Source organism: Emys orbicularis, chromosome 5 (genome assembly GCF_028017835.1).
Source record: "Emys orbicularis isolate rEmyOrb1 chromosome 5, rEmyOrb1.hap1, whole genome shotgun sequence".
Lineage (NCBI taxonomy): Eukaryota > Metazoa > Chordata > Testudines > Emydidae > Emys > Emys orbicularis.
In genome coordinates this window covers 25,062,981-25,089,094 of record NC_088687.1, presented here as the reverse complement: position 1 = coordinate 25,089,094, position 26,114 = coordinate 25,062,981, and the positions used below count along the sequence as shown (strand labels likewise).

Genomic DNA, 26,114 nt, shown 5'->3' with positions numbered 1-26,114 from the left:
TTGGGGATCTGGCTCTTCTTTTGTTAGGATCCAACTTGAGGGATGTGTAAAAGGCATAATAGATTAAAAGTAATTTGGCTGTAACAATCTAAGGTGGTGATTCGGCTGAGGCGCCAATCTTGCCATGAGCGCTGTGTGGACTGGGTGCTCATGGCAGGATTGGAGCCAACAAGTGATATTTTTACATCTGTCCCTCTTGAATATCTGGGGCCAGTTCACTAACAATAACATTATTAATAATGATTTACGGTACCATTTACTGGGTGGGAGGTGCTGTCCAAACAGTCTAGGAGCACAGGCTTGGCTCTGGGACGCTCACAGTCGAAGGCCAGATTTTCAAAAGAACTCCGCTTCCGTTGAGGCACCCAACTGAAGTGGCTGCGTTTTCAGACAGGCTCCACATCTATATGGGAGCTGCTGGGGGCTGAAAATCTGAGCCCAAATCGAGATGCTGCAATATGTGTATATCTGCGGGGGGAATATACATTGGTGTTCCATTAAGCTGCACAATGAATTTTGGTCTAACTGTGACTTCCCTATGTGTTTGAAGTGTTTTGTAGAGCACAACTGGTTTCACTTGATTGGCATAGTATGTGGACTTGCGATATACAACTTCACTGTGGTAGACCTCCATTTCCCGCTGGCGCTGTACAAAAAGTTATTGAATGTGACGCCCTGCTTAGAAGACTTAAAGGAGCTGTCCCCTACGGAAGGAAGGTATAAGGCTGAAGGACTATCTAGGCTGCCGCTCTGACTTCTTCCCCTCCCAGTCCCCACAAGGTGTTCATCTGAGAACAACGTAGGTTAAACTGGTTAATGTTAGTTAAATAAATGACCTGCTGACTTGATCAAGTAGTGAATTCTATGGGCCCTGATCCACCAAAGTGCTTAAGTACATGCTTTATTCTAAGCACCCAAGGAGTCCCATTGAAATCAGTGTTCCCCCTCACATGCATAAGTGGCTGACTGAATCTGGACCAGAATGGAGTAGAGTCATGGGGGGAGGCTGCTTGTCTTTTTGAGCTTTCAGCGGCAATGTGGGCATGTAGTGGGCTATAGGTGGGGGTTCGAGAGATCTGGGTTCTAGTCCCCGCTCAGCTGCTCACCTGCTTGGTGACCTTGGACAAGTGACATCGCCTCTCTCTGCCTCTGTTTCCCCATTCCAACCTTGGTCTGACTCATCAGTTAAGACTGTAAATTCTCCACCGTACCAGCTCTGTCATCTGTTCATTGCTTGGCCTGATGGGGCTCTGATCTCTGTCGGAGCCACTGTGAGCGACCGTGACGATAACCAGCTAGAAAGGCAATCAAATGTTAAGGAGGAATGGCTTCTCCTGGGCACAAGCAAACTGAAGAGTTACTCCCCGAGCATTGTTTTTTCCTAGCTCTGACAGGTCGCAAGGTTCAGGTCACATGAGATTCTTGGTCTGATTATCATCTGACATTGATTGCTATGTAATTTTCTTTAGCTCAGAGTTGAACAATGTTTAAAAAAAGAATTGATGGGGTAAAGAGAGGGGCCAGGAATATACCAGAGTCCTGCAGCCACATTTTGGGAGACATCAATGGGACTCTAAAAAAGGGAGCTATGGACGTTCCCCCCATCCCCCCTTCTGCAGCCCTCATGCCTATCTTGTGATCCTTCAGAGCTAGAAATCGAATGCTTTTTCCAAGCACTGGGCCACTAAACAGGATCCTTGTTCTTGTCAGACACAGACTAGACTGAGCATTTGTAGTGCGGCATTTATTCTATGTAGAACAAAGCACATGTGTATATGGGAATGCATGTCGTTGTGCTCCTTTACGCAACCCAGAATTTCTCTCTATCTTGTCCTGTTACTCTGACTTACATTATTTACTTTCACTGCTGGGTTTTTTCCCCTTAAACATAAAGCACAGACAGTATTGCCTCCTGGATGTCTGATTTGTCTCCTTCTCCTCCCTCCCCCGCCTGTCTCGTAGGAGTCTTCAGCAGCTTTTAGATTATCCTGGGGATGATGTAGAAGAAACGTTCTGCCTGAACTTTACAGTAAGGCAAATTACTACCATTTGTCAATTATGTGATTTGTTGTGTGGGTGCCTGCAGAAGCCATAGACGTGTGGGTGCTGTGGGTTAGACCCAAACATGGCCATAAAATCCATGCTGTATATTGCAGAAATGTTAAACTTCTTTGCGGGTATTCTACTGTCCTTGTGTATATGGTCAAGAAGACTGCACTGCTAAGTGGATTAAGGGGCTGCAGTTTTCAAAAGTGCCCAACTCCCATTTTCAGAAATGACGTAGGCACTTAGGAGCCTGTGTCTCAGTGACTTTCAGTGAGCTGTAGGCTCCAAAGTCCCTTTTGAAAATGGGACTTTGACTCCAAAGTCACTTGGTTGCTTTTGAAAATGTTACTCTGTACCCATCTTTTTTTTTTCTTTCCCTTCTCATAGACGTTAAGGTCAGAAGGGACCATAATGATCATCTAGTCTGATCTCCTGCACACTTCTACCATTCTGTTATTGGTAAACAGTGCAGACTCCTTTTGTGACTTCAAACATTTACAGTGAACAATATTTTACTATTGTGTCAGACCTTCTTTGAGACCAAATGCTGCACTCTATCACTAGGACACTGGCTTTGGCAGACTGAAATAGTGAGGCTCCAGAAGATTTTCTCCCAGCCAGTAAATGCAATCGATAGCCTCTGCAGTGGGGTGGAAATCCACGAGAATCTCTCTGGTTTCTCTGCCTGGGTCGCTCAGTCTGAAGACATGCGCCCAGAGGCACCTTGCTTACTTCAAAGTTACGATATGCTGGCAGGCCCCAAGCTGAAATGGTCTCGTCTGGAACAGGATGTTCTGGGTAGGCCCTAACTTTACAAGTAGGTGCTTATCACCTTCCTGTTTTATACAGAGGAGTGTCTGGAGTGGAGATGGTTGCATTAGTCCAACATCTGAGCACACCTGTTACTAGCGAGAAGACACGAAAGCTCCTTTCCCAAGGGGCTCTGATATGAGCTGATATGGCCAGGTATTGGGTTGAGTATTGTGAAGAAATCCTTCCCACCTCGGTGTGCTCTGAGAAGGCTACACTTCGTCTTGTTTGATAAGGGAGGGCTTTTAAAATAAAACTGTCTTATCAATCTTGGCTCTAGAGCGAACCAATTCTGGGTCTAACACAGTCACACACAGGTCTGTGCTACCATTCAGGGTGAGGTCAGGAGGCTATAGCACTGATCGCATCCGCCTATAAAATGAACAGTTAAAATAATCTTGTATAACTTCCCCCAAGCTCTTTTGTGCCTGGTTTCAGGCAAAAGGACATCTTTACTGCTGTGCTGATGCCTTGAAATGGATTCATAATTTTCCCCAAATGGTCTGAAGGAGATCTGTTTTGTGCTGGCTGGCTAAAAATCTGGCCCATAATATTTTATCCATGAGACACTTTAAAATAATATAATTATGTATGGAGTGCCAATGTACCGCTGGCATTCTAGCTCTGTTATGAACACAGACAAAAGTAGCACATCTGACTTATCAAGTAGTCTGGTAATCTATTGTGAGAGTAGATTAATGGAGCATCCTGCATTGCCATTATTCAAAGGGGACTTTGTTGGTGCCAATACACATGGCATTGGTTAAATGTAATTTTTAGCGGTTATCAATCTCTTGTTTTTCAATATGCAGCTGACTTAGCAGGGTGGCTTGGTTCTCTTCCAGGTTTGCATTTGGCCTTGATTGCAAATCAGGATCTAAGAGCAAATGTTGAGTATGAAAAATGATGCAAGCATAGAAGGGTGTCTGTGTATTTTTTGTTTCTCTCTAACTCATCGTATCTGTTTTTCCAGCCTCCTTCCCTCACTCTTTGTGTGTCAGTAGTTACGCAGTTTACCTGGAGCGAGTAAAAGAACCCTGCACCCATTCTGCAAGCTTGTATGGTGACACACAGAATGGGAAAACAACCTATTTTTTTTTTAACATAGATATGCAGAGAAAGCTACGGCGTGACAGAGCAGAAGAAGCTAATACCAGAAGGAGACAAAATTACTGTGCAGAAGGACAATAGGTGAGTTACTATAATTGAGTAGTCATGGCAACTGAAATGCTTTTTTGGTGATGCCTACGTCAGTGGGCACATGGGTGATAACGAACTGACAGGGGATAGATATGTTAACACAGGGGAAATGTCGGACCAGACTTTGAAAAGATGTCAGGACCCAGTGGGTCCCATTTCAGCACTTAAATAAGTGACCAGATTTTTAAAAGAGCTTAACTTCCTACCCCCCATTGTTAAGGCCTGGTGCACGCCCCTCACCCCCCTCACCTGCACTCTCCCTATAAGGCCCTGTCTATCACTTAAGCCCTTAATGCAGCTGCTAATCTCCCTTTGCAACTGATTATGGGGGAGACCAAATCCGAAAACATGCATCAAGACTGGAACAGAAGACATAGACATCCATATAAACGGCCCTTCCTAGGGCCTGAGCCAAAGATGATACTCGAAATCATCCGTTCCAGGGTGGAGGGATTCTCTGCAGAGAAGGCTGCCATTCTGTCTGGTACAGAAGCAGACATCGTATGCCTGCGAGAGAGAGAGAGAATAGCACCAAACATCCCTGGCATGCATATAGGTATGAATGCTGAATGCAACGTTTATGGCAGCACAATACTTGCATGTGATAAAAGGCTGATGAAAAACACTGTTGTGAAAGACCATGGTATCATGGCTGAACTTGACCAAAAAGCAGTAGTTTCTGTTACATGTGAACAGTTTGCATGGCCAACTGACTTCCACTTGACAGAAAAAACATGCCTTTTCATAGGTGACTTCAACAGTCACCAGACCATCTGGGGACACCGCAGCAATGACAACCATGGGGAAGAAGTTTGGAAGTTGGCAGCAACAAACAACCTGACTCTGCGGTATGACCTCCCAGGACTAATGCTCCTTCCAAAGTGCGTGATGGAACAAGGGGATATTTCTAGCTCTTGCCACTTCTGAAAATGCAGGTAACTTCAGAAGGGAGGTCATGGGAGCAATCCCAAGATCGTGGCATAGGCCAGTGCAAGTCACAATAGAGGCTGCAGTACAACCCAGGAAAACAAAGTACCTGCTGAGATTCAACCTCACAAAGGCTGACTGGGAAGACTTTACCTCTGAATTGGATGAATCCATCTGTATTAGTACTCTGACACACGAGAACTCTGGAGAATTTGTCTTGCTGGTGTGGAAGATTGCCCAAAGAACATCCCGAGGGGATGTTGGACATTATATGTATGGTCTTTCAGAACAAACCCACCAACCATATAAAAGATATTCAGAATTGACGACTCGATGAAGAAACCATTGGGCTTGGGGAAATGCTTGTGAGAGAGATGAGAAAGGACTGGTGCGACTGCTGGAGGTCGATGGTTGAAACAACAAACCTGTGGCACAATAGCAAAAAAGCCTGAGCCACCTTTGCAAGCGGAACCCGGATGGACAATGACCAAAGTGCACTGCCACAGTCTGTCCCAACCAAGTTACACACCAACTCATCCTAAATGGGAACCCAGCCCACAAAACACAGCATGAAACAAAACAAATCAAGTGGGAGCCTCACTCACTCCTCACAGAAAGAAAGTCGACAGTGAGCAGCTCAATACTGAGGAGCTCACGATAGCTATGAAAACTCTGAAATGTGTAAAGGCAGCTGGATGTGATGGTGTATCTAATGAACTATTACTACACCTAGGACACAAGAGCACAGAAGTATCTACCTGATTTCTTTAACTCTCTTGTAGGGAGACAGTGCAGATACCCAGGCTGTGGAGACAGATCAAAGTGGTTGCACTACTCAAACCACATAAAGACCTTAACTATGCAAAGATTACTGTATCCTTACTGTATTACGCTGTGGCCAAGTTGTAAACCTAACTTAATAAATGGAAGATGGCTTTGAAGCCTGCAAAATTACAGGGGTAGTGTTTTATAGGTCTGTCAGCTGCTTATGACACTGTGAACCATTGTTCACTTCTTCTGAAATTGGCAAGAATTTAGAGCAATAATAAGATGGTCCAGATCATCTCCTCTCTGCTCGAGAATCGATGTTTCTCTATTGAGATGGATGGCTAGAAAAGTAAATGGCGAACTCAGCAGAATGTGTTGCCCCAAAGTTCAGTTCTAGCACCCTTGCTGTTTAATGTCTACGCAAGTTACCAACCAGAATTCTCCAGTGTGTGAAGATTTATTTATGCAGATGATCTTTGCATCATCACCCAATCGGAAAGATTTGAGGACATCAAGCACATTTTAACTGACTCCCTGTGCTTATGTCAAGAATACTATTGCATGAGATCCCTGAAAGTTAGTTTCAGCAAGATACAAGTGTGTGCCTTCTATCTGAAACACCATCAGACCAAGAGAAAAATCCAGATATCGAGGGATGGTACAATCTTTGAGCATTATAAATATCCATTGAACCTTGGGGGTCACATTAGACTGAATGTTGCCGTACAAAGAAGTTGAAAAAGGAAAGTGAACTCCAGGAACTGTGTACTTCAAAAAAATTGCGAATACAAAATAGGGAACTAGTCCCAAAACACTCTGAGCAACCAGTGTTGCCTTGTGTTACTCATTTGAGCAGTTCTGTACACCGTTATGGTCACACTTGAGCCATGCACACAAAATTAATACTGATCTCAGTCAATCCTGTGGGATCATCACAGGGACTTTGAAACTGACTTCTACACTGCCTTGCGGTTATTGCACCACCATCAGTGAGCTCAATGCTTTCAGTAGGAAGGCAAGAGAGACAAAAACAGATGCATGATCCAAGACACTCATTGTATGGACACATTCCACCCCCCAAGAGGCTGACGCCCAGAAAGAGCTTTGCCTCTGAAAATTCCTCACCACAAAATACCACAGTGGAAGGCTACAGAATAACAAAATGGTGAGAGAGGCTAATGATCCTGGAGAACCTGGCTCCTTCAGAACAACTGCCCTCACGCCCTGACCTAGAAGGAGAACGCTGGTATGCTCTAAACTGAGTAAGAGCTTGAGTGGCAAAGACTGGTGACAGTATGACCAAGTGGAAACTGAGGAAGGACCCCAAATGTGAATGCGGAGAGCAAACACGCAGAGCCTAAGGCAGTGCCCTCTGTCAACATCTTGCACCCCTGAGGTACTGCTTGAGATAAGCAATAACATCAGGTCTTGGTTGTGGTTTTGGAGCTAGATGATGATGATGAGCTGCTTATGTAGTGTATAGGGCACTGAGTAGTCACTCTACAAATGGTGATTTTTACCCTTGAAGACTAATTTGAGATTTTGCAGGACAGATACTGTACATGACAGTAAATTTACTGAATGAGGTTAAGACCAGCAGACTTACTGTTAACTCTTTGAAGCAGAAGCCATCTATTTTTATGCATATCTGATACAGTGGGGCCGTGATCAGGGGCCGTAGGTGCTACATAACACAAATAGTAATTAAGTCCTTTCAACTTGAACCAGCTCCTTGGGTTGGAACCAACACACCTACCTTTTTTCTTTTTTTCAGCTATTAAACTGTTTTCTCTTAATCCTGTAATCGGATTTGTACAAAGACCGTTTTTACTGGAAACGGCACATAATTCTTTTTGTGATAGTGAAACAGTGTGATTCAGTGACTTCTTGGGATTGGCATTGGAAATCTTCAAGAAGTTGGCAAACTTGATGAAGTCCTTTTCTTCTAATCTGATTATGTAAAGAAGAGTTCTGATTGTTTCTCAAAGAGTTGGGAAGCAGAATCTGTAGCCCCAAGACTGGTGTAATGAAAGAGTTGTCTGTAGGCTGACTTTTAGTAACCACTATAACAAACATCTTAGGGTATGTCATCACTAGAGCAAAAGTGTGTTTTTTATCTCAAGATGACTTTGCCGCTGTAAAATCCTAATGTAGACCAGGCGCAGTAGTGTTTATCTCCAAGTAGCTAACTGAGGTCAACCCTGGGTGGGGGTGCTGTAGGGTTGACCTGGGTCCACTACACTGAAGTAAAAAAAAAAAAAAAATCCATGCCTTGTCTCCACTGGGATGTAAATAACACACCTTTCTGCAGTGAAGACAAAACCTTAGGACACGTCTACCCTGGGGAAAGAAGTGTATATGTTAGCTTGGCCTAGGGTAAAGCACAAATGGTTGTAGCTTGAAACAAACATTTGGGGAGTGTCCAATTTAGTCTTTGTAAATGTGTTAATGAACTGGAGGTTGAAAAACTCTAGAGAAGGAGGAGCCTAGACTAGACTTTAGCTCAATCAGTTTAGCAAATGATGAAGTAGAACTGTTTTCTCTTGACTAGAATTCTGAAGGTATAGATTGTGCTAGAAAACCTGAGCTAGCATCTAAATTCTAGTCTAGACAAAGCCTAGCTGGCCACCCATAGTCACCTATCATCACTACTGGTTAGTTTGCCCCTTGGACTGCCCCTCATTGTTGAAAATTCATTTAGATCCACTTGTTTCCACCTTCCCAGGGTAAATAACGCTTCTTGCCCATTATTGTTCCAAATGCCACACCAACATGCCCCTCGGAGTGCAGATGAAACGGGATTTGGTTAACCAGTGACTCTTCAGGGTTTCATTGCTTGATGATTTTCCCCTCCATTCCTCTGTGCTCTGGAGGCAGTGAGACAGATCTGCTGCACTTCCCTATCCCAATAACCTGCTGAATGTACAACTTTAGGTATTTCATACTTCAGTACTGCTTACTTTGATATTGGTATACTGGATAGGTGTATAATTTTAAGGAAAAGTAAACTGTGAAGTGTCTGCAGCGTTCCCTTCTCAGAGTTGCCACGTAGGATTTTACATCAAAATGACAATGTTCCAGATAATGTTCATATAAACAACTTCTGTTGAAGCCACAAGGGCAGAAAAGAGATGTTGGGCAACAGATCAGTGTTTAGTGTCTTGACATTATCAGTGGGAATTTCCCCCAGGGCACAGTCAACTGTCAAGAAAACAACAATAAAAGACATACACTGGATAACAAAATTTCCCTCCCCCTGCCTCCTTATTTCAGGTTTTCATGTCTCTCTCTGTTGTTTCCTTTCTTAATTTCTCACATTTCCCTTGCGCATGGTACCCAAGAGCATATATAAGAATTTCTTTCTCCCACTCTTTGGGAGGTCACTGTTTTGTTTTTTGATTGTGTCCTGCTTTCTGTCTATTGGACTCTGCTCCGTTTCCTGACTCGCTTAGCAAGCGAACAATAGTGTGAACTGTTACCAAATGTCACGCAGAAACAACTGCTGGAAGAATTCGGGGAAGTCACGTCCACCCACATCCCAAAGAGCAGCCCACAGACAAACTTTAGGAGGTCTCTGAGTTTGCCATATTACTGTAGGGCTAATACACGGCAATGTACTGAAAACAGCTTTAAAGGGAAATATTGCTGGGACTTTGCATGAATAATATTCGTGTGAAATTAGGCATTTGTGTAGTATTCTGGTCAAAGTGTAGTGCGGAGAGGGAGGAGGGTGGAGAATAAACGTGCCCTTAGCAAGAGGTGGAGGAGTCATAATGATGCCTGGCGCAAGATTCTGGCTTTTGGTGCCAAAGGCTACAGGACATTGTGTTTTATTCCAGTATTGTTCTTGACCACCCCCAAAGCAAAACAGTGTAGTTCTTGTAGTCCGGGAGAAGTCTGCTACTTCTTGCCAAGCTCTCTCAGGGCTGGTTTTCATAGTTTTTTGCACCAATTGAATGCTAAGAAAACTATTTCCCTCAAATTGGTATAACTCCTTTGTTGTGTGGACCCAGTTATACCCTATCAAAGTGCTTATAACACGCTATACCCTTATACGCACATTTACACCAGTATAACTGCATCCACAGTAGGGCTGTACCACTTTAACTCCATCGGCAGTGGACTGCACTCAGCCACGTTCGGACAACGCACGGAAGGTGTGGCTATCTCCTCCACAAATGGACAATCAAAGAATCAACAAATTGTGACTCACCATGGACAACTATCCCATTCACATGTACAGTGAGGGACCCACCCAGCTATCCGTGAAAGCATTAGATGGGCTTTTGAATCTCAAGATTCAACTATAATCCCAGCCAATTGCTTTTCAAATGCCATATGAAAGAAGAGGATGACTCCATTGGGTTGTTTACCAATTTAGTAAGCTGGAGCAAAAACTGTATGTAGAAATACCATAATATTTTATTCTAATCCAGGGATCGGCAAGCTTCGGCACGCGGCCCATCAGGGAAATCTGCTGGCGGGCCGCAAGACATTTTGTTTACATTGACCGTGTGCAGGCACGTCCCCACACAGCTCCCAGTGGCCGCGGTTCGCCGTTCCTGGCCAATGGGAGCTGCAGGAAGTGGCGCTGGCCGCAGAGACGTTCTGGCCACTGCTTCCCACAGCTCCCATTGGCTGGGAGTGGTGAACTGCAGCCGCTGGAAGCTCTGGGGGTCCGTGCCTGCGGACGGTCAACATAAACAAAATGTCTTGTGGCCCGGCCCGCCTGACGGCCATATGCTGAAGATTGCCAACCCCAGTTCTAATCTTTTCTAGATTAGCCTTCTCTTAATTTAATCCTTATGTAGAAACCATGGCACCCTCTACTGGCAGTCTCCAATATTGCATGAGTTCACTTAACCATACAGTATTAGCATATTTTAAATGAAGAAAGTCTCACATGTATTTGTAGGAATAAACACTTCAACTGAGTCACTTCTTTCACCCGGCCTGTCCCTCTGTGTAAATTAGAGGAACGTCAGGGCTGCTTTTAACTTCAACCCTGCTTCCCAGGGTCCCCTATGAGTTCTTAAAAAGCCAGAAATAGCTGTAGCACAGGGCACTTGATCCACAACATCCTCCTGCCCTCGGCCCTCCTACTTCTTCCTCCAGTCCACCCTCGGCATACCCCATACGTTAGGGGTGGAAGCAGGGCTGGCACACAGCTCTGACACCAGTTCTGCATTGACCATGGAGGCCCTTGTGCCAAGGATATTCTCAGGGAGCAATTTCTAGCTCTTTCAGAGCTCCTTTACACTGCCAGAGTGGATCTTAGTGTAACTAAGAATCAGGTCCTTTGCCTTTCGCTGTTTTCTGTCTGTTACTCAGGTTAGCTGTTACTGGGAGGTATCTGACTCTAGAATTTCCTTGTATCTTTTTCCTTCACAGCCCTCAGCACACACAGCACCTGTGTTAATGGGAAAGAGAGGGAAGTTATTGTAGGTTTAGACCAAGGCTTTCTAAAACAGGCCCTCCTCTGAAGGCCAGTGAGCTCTGTCCAACAGGTGCCTAAATATAGACTTCTTAGGCTCTTCTTTTTGAAAATCTTGGCCAGGGTCTCTGTCCCTTTGGTTTGACTCCCAGTCCTGAGGAGAGCATCAACTCAGGGCATCAGGAAGCAGCAGGTCAGTGTAGAGAAAGCAGGAAATGCTGTGCTGAGTGATTTCCCCTCTCCCGCCCCTGTTCCTTAGTCACTTTACTGGATGGCTGAAAGGAGCAGTAAGTTATTTCATGCATGTCTTAAACATAGGGCTGGGAGAGCTGTGCTGAGGGGCTGGTGTGTCCTCTGGAGACCTAATGCTGACTTCCGCTTTCGTGGAACATCAGCTGTAATGTGCACAGCCAAGGAAAGGACTCCACACCTCAGCAGCTCCCAAAGGCTCAGCTGACTCCTAGCCCTCGATGCTCTGCCCTGGAGTGGGTTTGTATTCATAAGGCACAGCATGTGCTATCTGAGGAGCTCTCCACTGCCATTGGGTCAAACAGGCCCTCGATGCCACTTGCTCTTTTGACTCTTTACGCTCGTGTGTACCCTTACCAGAGAGGCCTTCAGACATGGGGCGGACTGGAAGCATTTCACTCCAGCCTGCTGAACAGCATGTCCATTTTATTCATAATACACAGGAGTCCCCTTTTTAAACCTGACTGAGCATGTGTCCCCCTATAGCTTCCAGCCCACCGCGTGAACGGTCACTTCCTGACAGTTTTAATAAACCCCAGCAATGTGAATAACAATATTTTCTCTCTCTCTCCTATGCTTCTCTCAATACACCAGGCAGGAATTTGTTGAGGCTTACTTGAATTACATCTTCAGTCTCTCAGTCCATGAGTGGTATATCGCTTTCTCCACCGGCTTCCTGAAGGTGTGTGGTGGGAAGGTCCTGGAACTCTTCCAGCCCTCAGAGCTGAGGGCCATGATAGTAGGGAACAGCAACTACAACTGGGAGGAACTGGAAGAGGTAAGCTGCCATGGGGCATCTTTTCTATTTGTCTTCATGGGCACAGAAACCAATAAGAATGGTCCAGTGGTTGGGGCGCTAGTCTGGGACTCAGGAGACTGGTTCCTCAATCTGACACAGACTTTGTGTGTGACCTTGGGCTTGTCATATTGCTGTCTTAATTCCACATCTGTAAAATGAGGGTAATAGCACTCCCCTGCCTCACAATCGGTGTTGGGAGGAGAAACCCACTGAAGATTGTGAGGTGCTCAGATATGATGGTAATAGGGGCCACATTAGTACCTAGAAGATAGCTTATCATGTGGGTAGTATTAAGTATGTCCATGATCTGGACACTGGGTGCCCACTGCTAAGGATTGGGATGGGATAGAGCCCTCAACCTCTTATGGGAACTTCCTCTTGTCTCCTCACTAGAGCACCGTCTCCTGAGTCCCTTGAAAATCATATCGCCAGTAAGCTTTCCTGCCACTAACAAAGGAAGGCAGGAAGAGAAGGATTTGCACTATCTTTGTTTAGAGTGAAGTCTGGATTCAGTTGAGGATATGAACACAGCGTAGCTGGTCCCTCTCTCGGGGAAATTCACCCTGGGGCAGAGAGGGCAGCAGAAGGCCAACAGCTGGAGTGGAACTCACGTAGTACTCAGGGCTTGTGCTGCCCCTCTGCATGAGGGTGAATTGTACCCTCTAAATACAAGCATGTAATCTAGTTTCTTTCCCCATTCCACACCTTATAAGTAGTGCTGGGCTTGTACTGTAGAACAGTGGTTTTCAAACTGTGGGTCATGACCCAGTACTGGGTCGCGGAATGTAAGACACTGGGTCGCGACGGATCTGGTCAGCACCGCCGACCAGGCCGATAAAAGTCCCGTTGGCGGTGCTGCCTGGCTAAGGCAGGCTAGTCCCTATCTGTTCTGACACGACGCTGTGCCTCAGAAGCGGTCAGCAGCAGCTCCGGCTTCTAGGCGGGGGTGCCACTGGGCTCCGCGCACTGCCCCAAGACTGATCACTGGCTCCGCACCGGGAACCGGCCAATGGGAGCGGGGGGTGTGGGGGCGGTCCCCATGGGCGAGAGCCACGCGTTGGCGCTTGTGCACCTCCGCCTAGGAGCTGGACATGCTGCTGCCCGCTTCCGGGGTACAGCATGGTCCACAGTGCCAGAACAGGCAGGAAGCCTGCCTTAGCACCCCCGCTGTACCACTGACTGGGAGCCGCCAGAGGTAAGCCCATGCCCCAATCCCACGCCCCAATCCCCTGCCCTGAGCCCCCCCCAACCCGGAGCCCCTTCCTGCACCCCAAATCCCTCATCCCTGGTCCCACCCCAGAGTCTGCACCCCCAGCCCAAAGCCCTGACCCTCTCCCGCACCCCAATCCCCTGCCCCAGCCCTGAGCCCCCCCCCAAACCCGGAGCCCCCTCCTGCACTCCAAACCCCTCATTCCCAGCCCCATCCCAGAGCCTGCACCCCCAACCTAGAGCCCTGATCCCAACTCCCTGCCCCAGCCCAGAGCCCCCTCCCACACCCTGAACCCCTCATTCCTGGCCCCACCCTGCAGCCCTCACCCCTGCACCCCAACCCTCTGCCCCAGCCCTGAGTCCCTCCCACACCCCAAACCCCTCATCCCCAGCTCCGTTGAGTCATGGGCATCAACAATTTTCTTCAACTGGGTCGCCAGAAAAAAAGTTTGAAAACCACTGCTGTAGACAATAAATTATCACGCATGGTATTGTTAGTATATCAGCAGGTATTCTTGGATTTCTAAACTGTGCTTTTTAATAATTAAATACCTCCTGCTTAGGATTCTAAGGAAGCGGAGGTTAGTTGTGGGCCATCACTTTCTCTCACAAGAAAAAAGTTTGTGCCTCTTTTAACAGTGTGCCATCTACAAGGGGGACTACTCCGCTACACACCCAACAGTGAGAATGTTCTGGGAAACCTTTCATGAATTTCCCTTGGAAAAGAAGAAGAAATTTCTTTGTAAGTATCTTGCAGTGGTATTAGCCACGTCTTGAAACTGTAGAGCCAGATTCGAACCTCAGCTATATTGGTGAAATCTCGAGTAGCTGCACTGACTCTTGCTGCACAATCAAAGCGGAAAGGTTGGTGTCTAAATAAGAACTACTAGCCAGAATAGCTTTTGCCTTTCTCCTCCTGTTCCTTTTCTCTCCCATGTTAAGTTTTGCACTAAAGATCCCTGTAGTCCAGTGGTTCTCAAACTTATTTGGCTATGCCCCCACTTCCTTGTGTCTTAAGTCGCTTATGCTCCCGCCCTCCCCCTCCCCCGTACATGTGTCGCCACCCAGCTCTGAAGGCAGCACCGTGCCAGCAGCAGCACAGAAGTAAGGGTGGCAATTTGAAAAGTGGTATTTGTCAAAATCACTTTTCACAGCCAATTTTGCATGCCATTGCCACCCTTACTTCTGTGCTGCTGCCACCCCGGAGCTGCCCGCTGGAGCCATGCCGCCGCCTCCTGGTGAGGGATTGGGCAGGGGAGGGGAAAGGAGAGCCCGAGCCCAGGCAGTGGGGCTCTGACTGTGCTGTCCCCTTTATCCCATCCCCCCCACCTCCCAGGTGTGCATGGCCCTTCTACACAAGTCCCAGCCATCCAGGGCTGACAGCTGGAGCTCTTAAAAAGAAAAGAAAAAAGGCACACAGCTCACACCTCCCTTGACACATTCCCAAGGAAGGCATGGAAAATACAAAAAGTAGTAATTTCTCTCTAGTGGGAAGTATAATGCCGCTATGTTCCCGTTGTATACTGCGTAAGTACCCTGCTTTGGCAGGGGAAGCCAAAGCTGCAAATAGCTTTCCAAAGCTTTCAGTCCTGGTCAGCATGGACTTTCAAGTGAACTCAGTGACCTTAACCATGATCAAGGAACTTTGGATGTTGGCCCATCCCTGAAAATCCTTCTGCTAAATGTTCCATTCTCTAGTCCCTAACGTTGAAACGTAACACAGTTGTAATCTGCCTCCAGGAGACACGTCATCTCTCTTTCTGCCAGCTGCCTTAACATCAAAGGTTATGACCTTTAGAGTGACTTTCAGCATAGTAAATATGCTGTGCTGCCTATGTTAGAGCCAATCTTGCTGGCACGGAGCCACTCCCATCTAATTCAGACCTCTGTGATACTGTGAGCGTTGGTCATTTCAGAGTGGCAAATGTGTACAAGTCACCCAGCCTACTCCAGGCTCTTAGGGTCCCACACCCTACCGTCTATGGTGGAGACTTTACTAGCCACTGGGATACAGATAGTCTGATCAAAATGGAGTTGACTTTTTTGACTGAGTCTCATTCCATGACCTTCACCTCATCCATGATCCAGAACAACAGGGTACTTTTCATTCTGCCAGATGGAAACAAGACTACTTCCCTGGCCTCACCTGGACCATCAGTACAGGCAGTCATTCATTTCAAGCTGTAAGCAGTGTATTGAAAAACTTTCCACACCTGATAAATGTTACAAATGCGGATAAGGACAAAATGTTTGACGGAGAGGTGAAGAAGAAATAGTGACAATACAAACAGTGCATACCAAAAAACAAAGAAGACCTCCAGCCTTTCACCACAGATTAAATTGAAAACAGGTAACGTCTGTGGGCTTGGTAACCTCTCCCACAAATTCCTGAAGAACCTGGTAAAAACTAGCAGAAAATGGCTAGCCATCTTTCTGTCTAGAGCCATCCAGGAGAATAAAATACCTAAGATTTGGGGCAGAGCAAAAGTAATAGCCCTGTCAAAACCTGACTACCGACTGCAATATGTTACCAGTCCATCTCTTTGCTAAGCTGTGTGTACAAATTACTTGAAAGGCTTATCCTTCAAAGAATTGCCTCCACCACTGACGGTATCCAAAGTGTAGATTTAAGCAGGTTTCAGATCAAACTGCATAATTGTCATCAAATACTGGCACAATTTGGCATCCAGGTCCTACCAAAGTGGGTTGTCACAGCTGTGGCTCTGTTGCAGAGAGGCTACCTGTTCCAAGGTCTACTTGAACAAAAGACCAGCTCCTGGAGGTCCCAAAATAATGGTCTACCTCAGGATTCAGTTCTAGCAGTAACACTTTTCAACCTTTTCCCAACTGACCTTCCCAATCAGGGCCGGCTCCAGGCACCAGCGCAGCAAGCAGGTGCTTGGGGCGGCCAATGAAGAGGGGCGGCACATCCGGCTCTTCGGCGGCGGGTCCCTCAGTCCCTCTCGGAGGGAATTGCCGTCGAACAATGAAGCGGCGCATTGGAGCTGCCGCCGAAGTGCCGCTGATCGTGATCACGGCTTTTTTTTTTCCCCGCTGTTCGGGGCAGCAAAAACCCTGGAGTCGTCCCTGTTCCCAATGCCGCTGCCAGGCATTTTATCGATGCAGATGATAGCTGTTTGGCACTACAGGACCGGGATTTCAGTCACCTAGGAGAAGTTCTGAATGCTGACATGAAAGAGATGGCCTGTTGTTGTAAAAGATGAAGACTTAAAGCTCGTACCAAAAACACAAGTTTCCAGCTGCTTCCACATAGGCCACACCAAAGCCAATAAATTGTTCAGTATCTTCCTGAATGGACATAGGCTGGACCAGGACCCAAAGTCTGTGTATCTGTATCACACCTTGACTCTCAGGGGACACCTTCTCAAGACCTCGCTGAAACTAAAAACCTGGGGAGCCAGGGCACAGACTCTAAGACACTCTGGACTCACCTTGTGCTATTCTAGGGCAGAGTATTGTTCCTGGTGTGGCTCATTTCTGTTCACACAGAACTAGCAGACACTCCGCTGAATGAAACCATGCATATAACAATAGGTACCATGAGACCGACCAGCCTGGCTCGGCTGCCGGGTCCTGTCCACCGTCACTCCTCTTGACATTGTCGCCTTCCAGAATCTGCTCCTTAAGGTGCAAGACTCACCACAACTATCTCTTTAAGGAGTCATTGAAAACTACATTCCATAGCAGTGTAATCCCTGCTTAGACAGCACAACTCTGTCTCCCTCTAGTGTCTGGGCCACAGAGAGATTTGATTCTGCAGCAGTCTGAACTAACAGCCCTGGGTCTTTTTTAGCCCAGGTAGTAGAGGCTCTTGGTTTTAGATCCAGAAGTCCCGGCTTTGGTCCCTGCTGCTGCTGACCCCTCAGGGGCAATGGAGAGCACAGAAAAGAGACAAACTTTAGTTTCCTTCAAGTATAATAATAATAATAGTTGGTACCATTCTAATCAGCGGAGGGTGAAATTCTCAAAGGCACCTTTAGGGATTAGCTGCCATTTTCACTCAAGTATCAGAGGGGTAGCCGTGTTAGTCTGGATCTGTAAAAAGCAACAGAGAGTCCTGTGGCACCTTTAAGACTAACACATGCGTCTGACAAAGTGGGTATTCACCCATGAAAGCTTATGCTCCAATACATCTGTTAGTCTTAAAGGTGCCACAGGACTCTCTGCTGATTTTCACTCAAGGTCACCAAAACTTCACCTCCCTGCTCCTTTCTTCTCGTCACACATTCTTCTTTCCAAACTTTTCCTTGGTCCCTCCGCCAGCACCCAGATGGTCCTCTGTCCCACAGAAACCTGGTGAGGTTAACAGTCCTGCTTTCCAGTGGCATTAATTACTCCAGAGCCCTGGGCTGAGATGCTAGAAAAACTGGGCGATAGAAACGAATCCTGTAGAACATGGAGCTTTCCCCAGCACCTCCCATGTTTTTGGTTTCTAAGCTGTTGGTGGTATGGCAAGGAGAAGGATATTTTTGGTTTTTATACAAGTGTCATCTTTTAAGGGGCAACATTGCGGCATGTCTCCCTTGGTGGATCAATGTGTAGATGATTTTGTAAATCAGCATGGCAGAGCGATTGGTGAATATTTCATAAGATGTAGCTGTGGAAGCTTCCCCTTTTCTGTGGCTATAAATGGCCCTGATTTTCTCATGTGGAGGCTGCCTGTTGTTTCTTTCACCATCTTCTCCCCCCCCCCCCCCCCGCCTTTGCATGGATTCTTCTGGCCGAACAACCTGCCTTCCCAGCATGCAGCCCCTCCACATGTGCCACAGCTCTTCTTCTACCCATTGCACCACTGGTGTACATTAGTAAGCCTCTCCCTCTGGCCTGACCTCGTCTCCTGGCTACCATCCTAGCCAAACCTCTCCCGCTGGGTGCTAGTAGGGGCTGTTCTCCTCACACTTCTTGTTCTGTATCTATATCAGGTGCAAAGCCCAGTGTGGAAGCAATTGTACTCATGTAAGCCCTTTCATACCAGTACAACTAGGTCCGTGCCAGGGGGGTTGCACTGATTTAACGCTTCTAAACCAGTATAGTTAAACTGGTAATAAAAGAATGTGTAGCCAAGCTCCTCTGAGTTTCCAAGCCAGATGCTTGGATCAGTGGCCACCCCTCCTTTTAACTAAACATCCAGGACTTGCTGGTGAACTCCCTTCCCGAGTCACCTACCCTTGCTGTTCTTAGCCAGCATCCAAATCAGCAGCCCTGTTCTCCTGCTCCCTTCCTGCAAGCTGTGAGTGCCCTGGGCTGTGTATAGAAGAGAGATGTTCCCTCCCTGAAGCTGGAGCAAAGGCCTTGTTGCAGGCAGGGGGGAGCTTTGGAATGTTGTGTGCTGAGTCGCTGGCTCCGTGGCCAGATGACGGGAAAGAAAATGAAACACCAGGATTGTGAGCTGTGAAAAGGCTCTCTCTTCCCTCAAAGCACTGTGAAAACCCTTTCCCCTGGGAAATCAGGGAGGGTTTTAGATTGCAAGTTGCTTGGGGCTCCTGTGTGTCAGTGCAGCACTCCAGGTGCTGCTGTAATAGGAGAATCATGGTTTGTGTTGGATTTACCACGTGAAACCTGCTCAGCCACTTTTCTTTCTCTTACGGTGGTGAAAAATGGAGTTTGCTTGTAGCAAAGGGCTTTGCAGGTGCAATGGGAGGGCCAGAAGGGAGCTGAAATAGAAACAAGCAGTGAATATACAGCATCCCCTCTCTCCCTTTGACTTCTTTGCAGGGACCTCTCTGGTGGTCTCAGCTTTCCTTTCTTGTTGATCCTTGGCTTCCTGGGTAGGCCTCTTGTAGTGCCTGTGCAAATGTGGTAGTAGAGTGGGATTTTCCAAACACTCAACGTTGGCCAAACTTTGCTTCTATTGAAGTCTATGGTAAAGCTCCCGCTGACTTCAATGTGGCCAGATTTGACCCACTCCTGCATGCTTGTGAAAAGTCCACCCCATAGTGCATGGCAGCCCATGTCCCACCAGCTGCTGCTGGACTCCTAACTAATCCTTTAACTAGTTGTTGGAACTCCGCAAGGTGTGGCTCTCAGACGATTTGGTTTGTCCATAGGCAGAGGGGTTTGTTACGGGGGGGAAGCTCTTCCTCTCCCCTTTTTTGGTCTTGTGTTCTGTTGTAGAAGCGAAGATGCAGAAGTCTGCAAAGTAAAACTGCTGAATTCAGCAGAGCTTGGGCCCTTGTCCCCATAGAACACTGTCAGCTCATGCTTTACATGCCACGTGGGCACCACCCCAGGGTCTGCATTCTTGCCAGTGCTTGCTGCCTCCTTTGCCAGCACACTTCCTTCCTCCTCCCTCCCTTGCCCTCTTATTCTCCGCAAAGCTGTACCGCCCCCTTCAGTGTGAGTTCATGCCAGCGAGAGATCCAGAAGGAACCAGCGCTCTGCTCTGCCCTGAAGGCTGCACATATCTGTGTCTAGAGCTGTGCTGAGGTTCACACTGGGGGGGGCAGTCCAGCTGCCAGCATTTTTGCAAGGCTAACATTCAAATGAGCGAGTGTTTCTTTGCCTGCGATGGTAGCTTGCTTAGTGGATGATCAGGGGGTGCTGCATGTGAAAGACCTGGGTTTGAGCTAGAGTCTGGGAGTCTGTTGTTTAAGGTCAGTACAACAGCTATTTATAACTGCCCTTGATTATTTTCACATGGCGGAGGCCAGGTTGCATATTTGTGGCATTTTTTCCATGTTCCAGTCCAGTCTCTTTGTGGTAGTTCTGCTTAGCAGGCAGCCACCAGCCCACTGCTCAGCCGGCCCGGGGCACGGGGAGGGGACAAGCCTGGAAATATTTGCTGTCAATTGATTTTAGCTGATTCCTTTTAACAAATCCAACATCACAGGGCCCGATTCCCTGCTGACGTCACACCATTGACTGCAGGGCCAGCTGGGCAGGAGGCTGGGGACGGGGCCCGTAGGATAAGACTATCTCCCTGTATTTGAACAGGTTTCAGGGTAATCCTCCTGCTCTTGCAATAACTAAAAGGCAGGTGGCAGAGAGCAAGTTTCAAATGATCAAACCCTTGTGAGGTGTCATTGTTTCAGCTTGGAAGAGGGGACAGCTTCACCGGGGAGCCAGATGGAAGTGGGCGAGTGACACGTATGCACAGTCCCTGTGGGGTTCTTGCTGGTTGCAGAGGGCATTTCCCTCCCTGTGTTCTGTTCCTCTCTCATTTTTGTTGCCAAAGGGCAGGGGCAATGTTTGCCTTGGTTACAATAATAACTGCAGCCCCCTGGCGCTTCCCCCCCTAGGTCTGAAAGGGTGTGGGTAAGTCTCTGTGTAACAAGGGGCTGGCAGTGGGGGCAGAAAGGGAAAGGCCAACAGTTACAAACCTGGGTGCCTAAAGTTAGGCACCTACACTCATATGTAGTGTTACGAACTTCCCTTCCTCCCCCGAGCAATTGAGTCATGTTTGAGAGAGACCAGCTGGTTTTAACAAGTTATTGAAAACTACAACAGGATCTAAATATATGGTACTAGGTACAACTACAGCAGGTAAGTAAAATCTCACTCCCTGCTCGGTGGTCCAGCAAGGCGTGCCAGCTGCAGTCAGATGAATCTGTTTCTCGGGCTAGAGTCTGTCACTACTGCACCACACACCACCCAGAGACGCTCTTAACACACCCATGTATACTCTAGGCCAGTGGTTCTCAACCAGGGGTACACAGAGGTCTTCCAGGGTGTACATCAACTCATCTAGATATTTGCCAAGTTTTACAACAGGCTACAGAAAAAGCACTAGCGAAGTCAGTACCAACTAAAATTTCATACAATGACTTGTTTATACTGCTCTATATACTATACACTGAAATATTAGTACAATATTGAGATACAAAATTGATTTATTGTATAATTATAAGGTAAAAATGAGAAAGTACGCAATTTTTCAGTAATAGTGTGGCTGTGACACCTTTGTATTTTTATGTCTGATTTTGTAAGCAAGTAGTTTTTAAGTGAGGTGAAATTTGGGGGTACGCAAGACAAATCAGGCTCCTGAAAGGGGTACTATAGTCTGGAAAGGTTGAGAGCCATTGCTCTAAGCTACACTTGCACCCTGTGACAGCACATACACAGCATCTCCAGACCTGCCTCAACCATGGCTCCCTCAACTGCTAGACAACGTAGAATACTTACTAAAAAGATAAACGTTAAAAAGAAGAAAGGGTGAAGGTGCCTCACCCTGGGGACTCAAGAGCGTCTCAGGGTGCAGCCTGTATGGGGCTCTCCAGTACCATAACAATCCATCTCTCTTGGCTCACTGTCGGATTTTAACAAGCTAGTGTCAGGCCATACCCACATTTTAGTGAGTATCCTCATACTGCTTTTTCCTTTACCGTCTGGTTAATGCCATTTCCATATTGATTTGTAATGCCAAAGTAAATAACACAGTCCCAGCATCAAGGTTGCGGTTATGCTTTGAATTACAACTGTTAGAGCAACTGGGTGCATCAGCATCACTACCTTAACTTGAGCATTTTGAAGCATTCTGGTGAGTTGGTCAACCTTCATTTGGATAGGTCCTGCAGATTCAACAGGCAACTGTTGTTTTAATGATTTAGGAGTTGGCAAAGGAGTAATTTTAGGAGCAAAAGTAGTATTAACTTCGTGATTGCTAATGGACAAGCCCTTAAAATAAGTGATTCAACACATTTCTATGGACTTACATTTAACTTAGGATAATAACTACCATTTATATCTTTAACAAATGTAAAATTAAACCAGCATTCCCCTTAGTATATGCCTCCATAAGTACTCCAACCTCCATCATACCAGGTTTCAGTTGTTATGGTAGATTCAACTGAATTGGCAGAAAAGGTTTGCCATGCACAAAAAGACCATCTATTACTATCTGACTGGGGTGATCAATTATTTTTTGTCAAGGTAAGTCGTGGGAGTGTATGTATTAGCAGGAGTGTTGTAAGCAAGACACAAGAAGTAATTCTTCCGCTCTACTCCGAGCTGATACAGCCTCAACTGGAGTATTGTGTCCAGTTCTGGGCGCCACATTTCAGAAAAGATGTGGACAAATTGGAGGAAGTCCAGAGGAGAGCAACAAAAATGATTAAAGGTCTAGAAAACATGACCTATGAGGGAAGATTGAAATAATTGGGTTGTTTAATCTGGGGAAGGAGAAGACTGAAAGGGGACATGATAACAGTTTTCAGATACATAAAAGGTTGTTACAAGGAGGAGGGAGAAGAATTGTTCTTGCTAACCTTTGAGGATAGGATAAAAAGCAATGGGCTTAAATTGCAGCAAGGGAAGTTTAGGTTGGATATTAAGAAAAACTTCCTAACTGTCAGGGTGGTTAAGCACTGGAATAAATTGCCTAGGGAGGTTGTGGAATCTCCATGATTGGAGATTTTTAAGAGCAGGTTAGACAAACACCTGTCAGAAATGGTCTAGATAATATTTAGTCCTGCCATGAGTGCAGAGGACTGGACTAGAAGACCTCTCAAGGTCCCTTCCAGTCCTACATTTGTATAAGAGTTTTTATAAATTCCAAATTTCTTGGTCAAGGTCCAGACTCCAGAGAACATAACAAGGATAATAAAGATAATGATAATAAGTAAGTAAAAAGATTTTGTGGTCCATTCAAAAGCCTCTAGCAGTCCAGATTTGGCCTGCGGTCCTCCTGTTTACTACCCCTGCTATATAGGGTAGCAATTCTACATCCTAAATCAACCTTAGAATCCATTTTTCCAATAAAAACAACAAGGAGTCCAGTAGCACCTTAAAGACTAACAGATTTATTTGGGCATAAGCTTTCATGGGTAAAAAACCTCACTTCTTCAGAACAGTTGCATCTGAAGAAGTGAGGTTTTTTACCCACAAAAGCTTATGCCCAAATAAATCTGTTAGTCTTTAAGGTGCCACCGGACTCCTTGTTGTTTTTGTGGATACAGACTAATACCCCCTGATACTTGACATTTTCCCAATAGTATCCACTATTGTAAGCTATTTTATAAAATGAATTATTTTCTCCTAATATGATTTTGAAAGATAAAGTCCTCAGACCATGGTCCCTCTACCGCTGAGGGAGCTCGATAACTCAGAACAGGTCTCCCCACGTGAGTTCAACGCTGCTGGATCCCAGTAACTTCGGCAGTTTCAAATAGATCTTGTTGCCACTCCTTCATAATCCCACACAATAGACTCGAGGATTCTCATAAAATACCAGGTGGTAACAATGTTCCCTGCACATGTTTCTGAAAAAGAACAAACAAAAACAGAGGACCTCTCGCCCTGCTTAAATCAATGACAGAGTCTCTAACTCAGCGGGTCTCCAACTTTTTTACTGGTGACCTCTTTCACACTGCAAGCCTATGAGTGCAACCACCCCTAATAAATTAAACATACTTTTAAATGTATTTAACACCATTATAAATGCTGGAGGCAAAGTGGGATTTGGGGTGGAGGTTGACAGCTCACGACCCCCCATGTAATAACCTCACGACCCCCTGAGGGATCCCGACCCCCAGTTTGAGAACCCCTGCTCTAACTTTTAGGATTTACCAAAGGGTTTTAATTATCCCCTGTGGTACCACTTTGTCTTCCTTTATTGCGGTAAACATATTTGATAGAGGAACTCCGCTTACTAGTAATAACTAGGGCTGTCAATTAATCTCAATTAACTCATGCGATTAACTAAAAAAAATTAATCACGATTAAAAAAATTAATCTCGATTAATGGCACTGTTAAACAATAGAATACCCATTGCAGTTTATTAAATATTTTGGATGTTTTTCTACATTTTCAAATATATTGGTTTCTGTTACAACACAGAATACAAAGTGTACTGTGCTCACTTTATATTATTTTTTATTACAAATATTTTCACTATAAAAATGATAAACAAAATAAATAGTATTTTTCAGTTCACTTCATGCAAGTACTGTAGTGCAATCTCTTTGTCGTGAAAGTGCAATTTACAAATGTAGATTTTTTGTTGTTGTTACATAACTGCGCTCAGAAACAAAACAATGTAAAACTTTAGAGCCCATAAATCCACTCAGTCCTACTTCTTGTTCAGCCAATTGCTGAGACAAACAAGTTTGTTTACACTGATGGGAGATACTGCTGCCTGCTTCTTATTTACAGTGTCACCAGAAAGTGAGAAGAGGTGCTCTCATGGCACTTTTGTAGCCGGCGTTGCAAGGTATTTACGTGCCAGATATACTAAACATTCGTATGTCCCTTCATGCTTTGGCCGCCATTCCAGAGGACATGCTTCAATGCTGATAATGCTCATTAAAAAAATAATGCATTAATTAAATTTGTAACTGAACTCCTTGGGGGGAGAATTGTATGTCTCCTGTTCTGTTTTATCTGCATTCTGCCATATATTTCATGTTATAGCCGTCTCGGATGATGACCCAGCACATGCTCGTTTTAAGAACACTTTCACAGCAGATTTGACAAAACACAAAGAAGGTACCAATGTGAGTTTTCTAAAAGTAGCTACAGCACTTGACCCAAGGCTTAAGAATCTGACGTGCCTTCCAAAATCTGAGAGGGATGAGGTGTGGAGCATGCTTTCAGAAGTCTTAAAAGAGCAACATTCAGATGCGGAAACTACCAAACACGAACTGCCAAAAAAGATGCTGGTGGCATCTGACTGAGATGATGAAAATGAACATGCGTCGGCCTGCTCTGCTTTGGATCGTTATCAGGCAGAACCCGTCATCAGCATGGAAGTATGTCCTCTGGAATGATGGTTGAAGTATGAAGGGACATATGAATCTTTAGCGCATCTGGCATATAAATATCTTGCGACACCGGCTACAACAGTGCCATGCAAACGCCTGTTCTCACTTTCAGGTGACATTGGAAACAAGAAGCGGGCAGCAGCATCTCCTGCAAATTGTAACCAAACTTGTTTGTCTGAGTGATTGGCTGAAGTAGGACTGAGTGGATTTGTAGGCTCTAAAGTTTTACATTGTTTTATTTTTGAATGCAGTTATTTTTTGTACATAGTTCTACATTTGTAAGTTCAACTTTCATGATAAAGCGATTGCACTACTGTTTTTTACAGTGCAAATATTTGTAATAAAAAAATATAAAGTGAGCACTGTACACTTTGTATTCTGTGTTGTAATTGAAATCAATATATTTGAAAATGTAGAAAACATCCAAAAATATTTTTAAATGGTATTCTATTATTGTTAACGGCACGATTAATCATGCTATTAATCGTGATTAATTTTTTTAAATTGCACGATTAACCACAATTATTTTTTTTAATTGTCTGACAACCCTAGTAATAATATAGGGTCCCTCCCAATAGGAAGAGAAGGCATATCCCTTTTCCCTAGACATTTTACCATTACTTGACTCCCTACTTAAAGCTCTAGTCCTTTGTTATGGAGAAATCCTCTTTGCAGTTTCCATCTGCTTTCTCCTAGCAGCTGAGCTGCTCTTTTGCTCACTCCAGCAAGTCTAGTTTTCAGTTGCTCTAGAAATCTATCAGCAGACACTACTGCTTGCCACTCTGTTGAAACAGGAGCGTACCAGATCACTGGTAACGTCCATCGGTCTACCTGTCATTAATTCAAATGGGCTATATCCGGTCAGGGCCAGCTCCAGGCACCAGCGAAGGAAGCAGGTGCCTGGGGTGGCCAATAGAAAGGGGCGGCACCCCGTCCGTTATTGGGGCAGCACGT

At 45.7% G+C, this 26,114-nt stretch overlaps 1 protein-coding gene across 1 annotated transcript in view; it reads left to right on the top strand.

Annotated features, from left to right (window-relative positions):
- The window catches only part of HERC3 (HECT and RLD domain containing E3 ubiquitin protein ligase 3), a 169,499-nt gene that overhangs the window by 87,038 nt on the left and 56,347 nt on the right, over positions 1 to 26,114 (top strand). Inside the window, exons 20-24 of the mRNA XM_065404824.1 lie at positions 551 to 717; positions 1,963 to 2,029; positions 3,965 to 4,047; positions 12,029 to 12,212; positions 14,082 to 14,184. Of these exons, the coding sequence (XP_065260896.1) occupies positions 551 to 717; positions 1,963 to 2,029; positions 3,965 to 4,047; positions 12,029 to 12,212; positions 14,082 to 14,184 (604 nt within the window). The remainder of the gene's footprint in view (positions 1 to 550; positions 718 to 1,962; positions 2,030 to 3,964; positions 4,048 to 12,028; positions 12,213 to 14,081; positions 14,185 to 26,114) is intronic.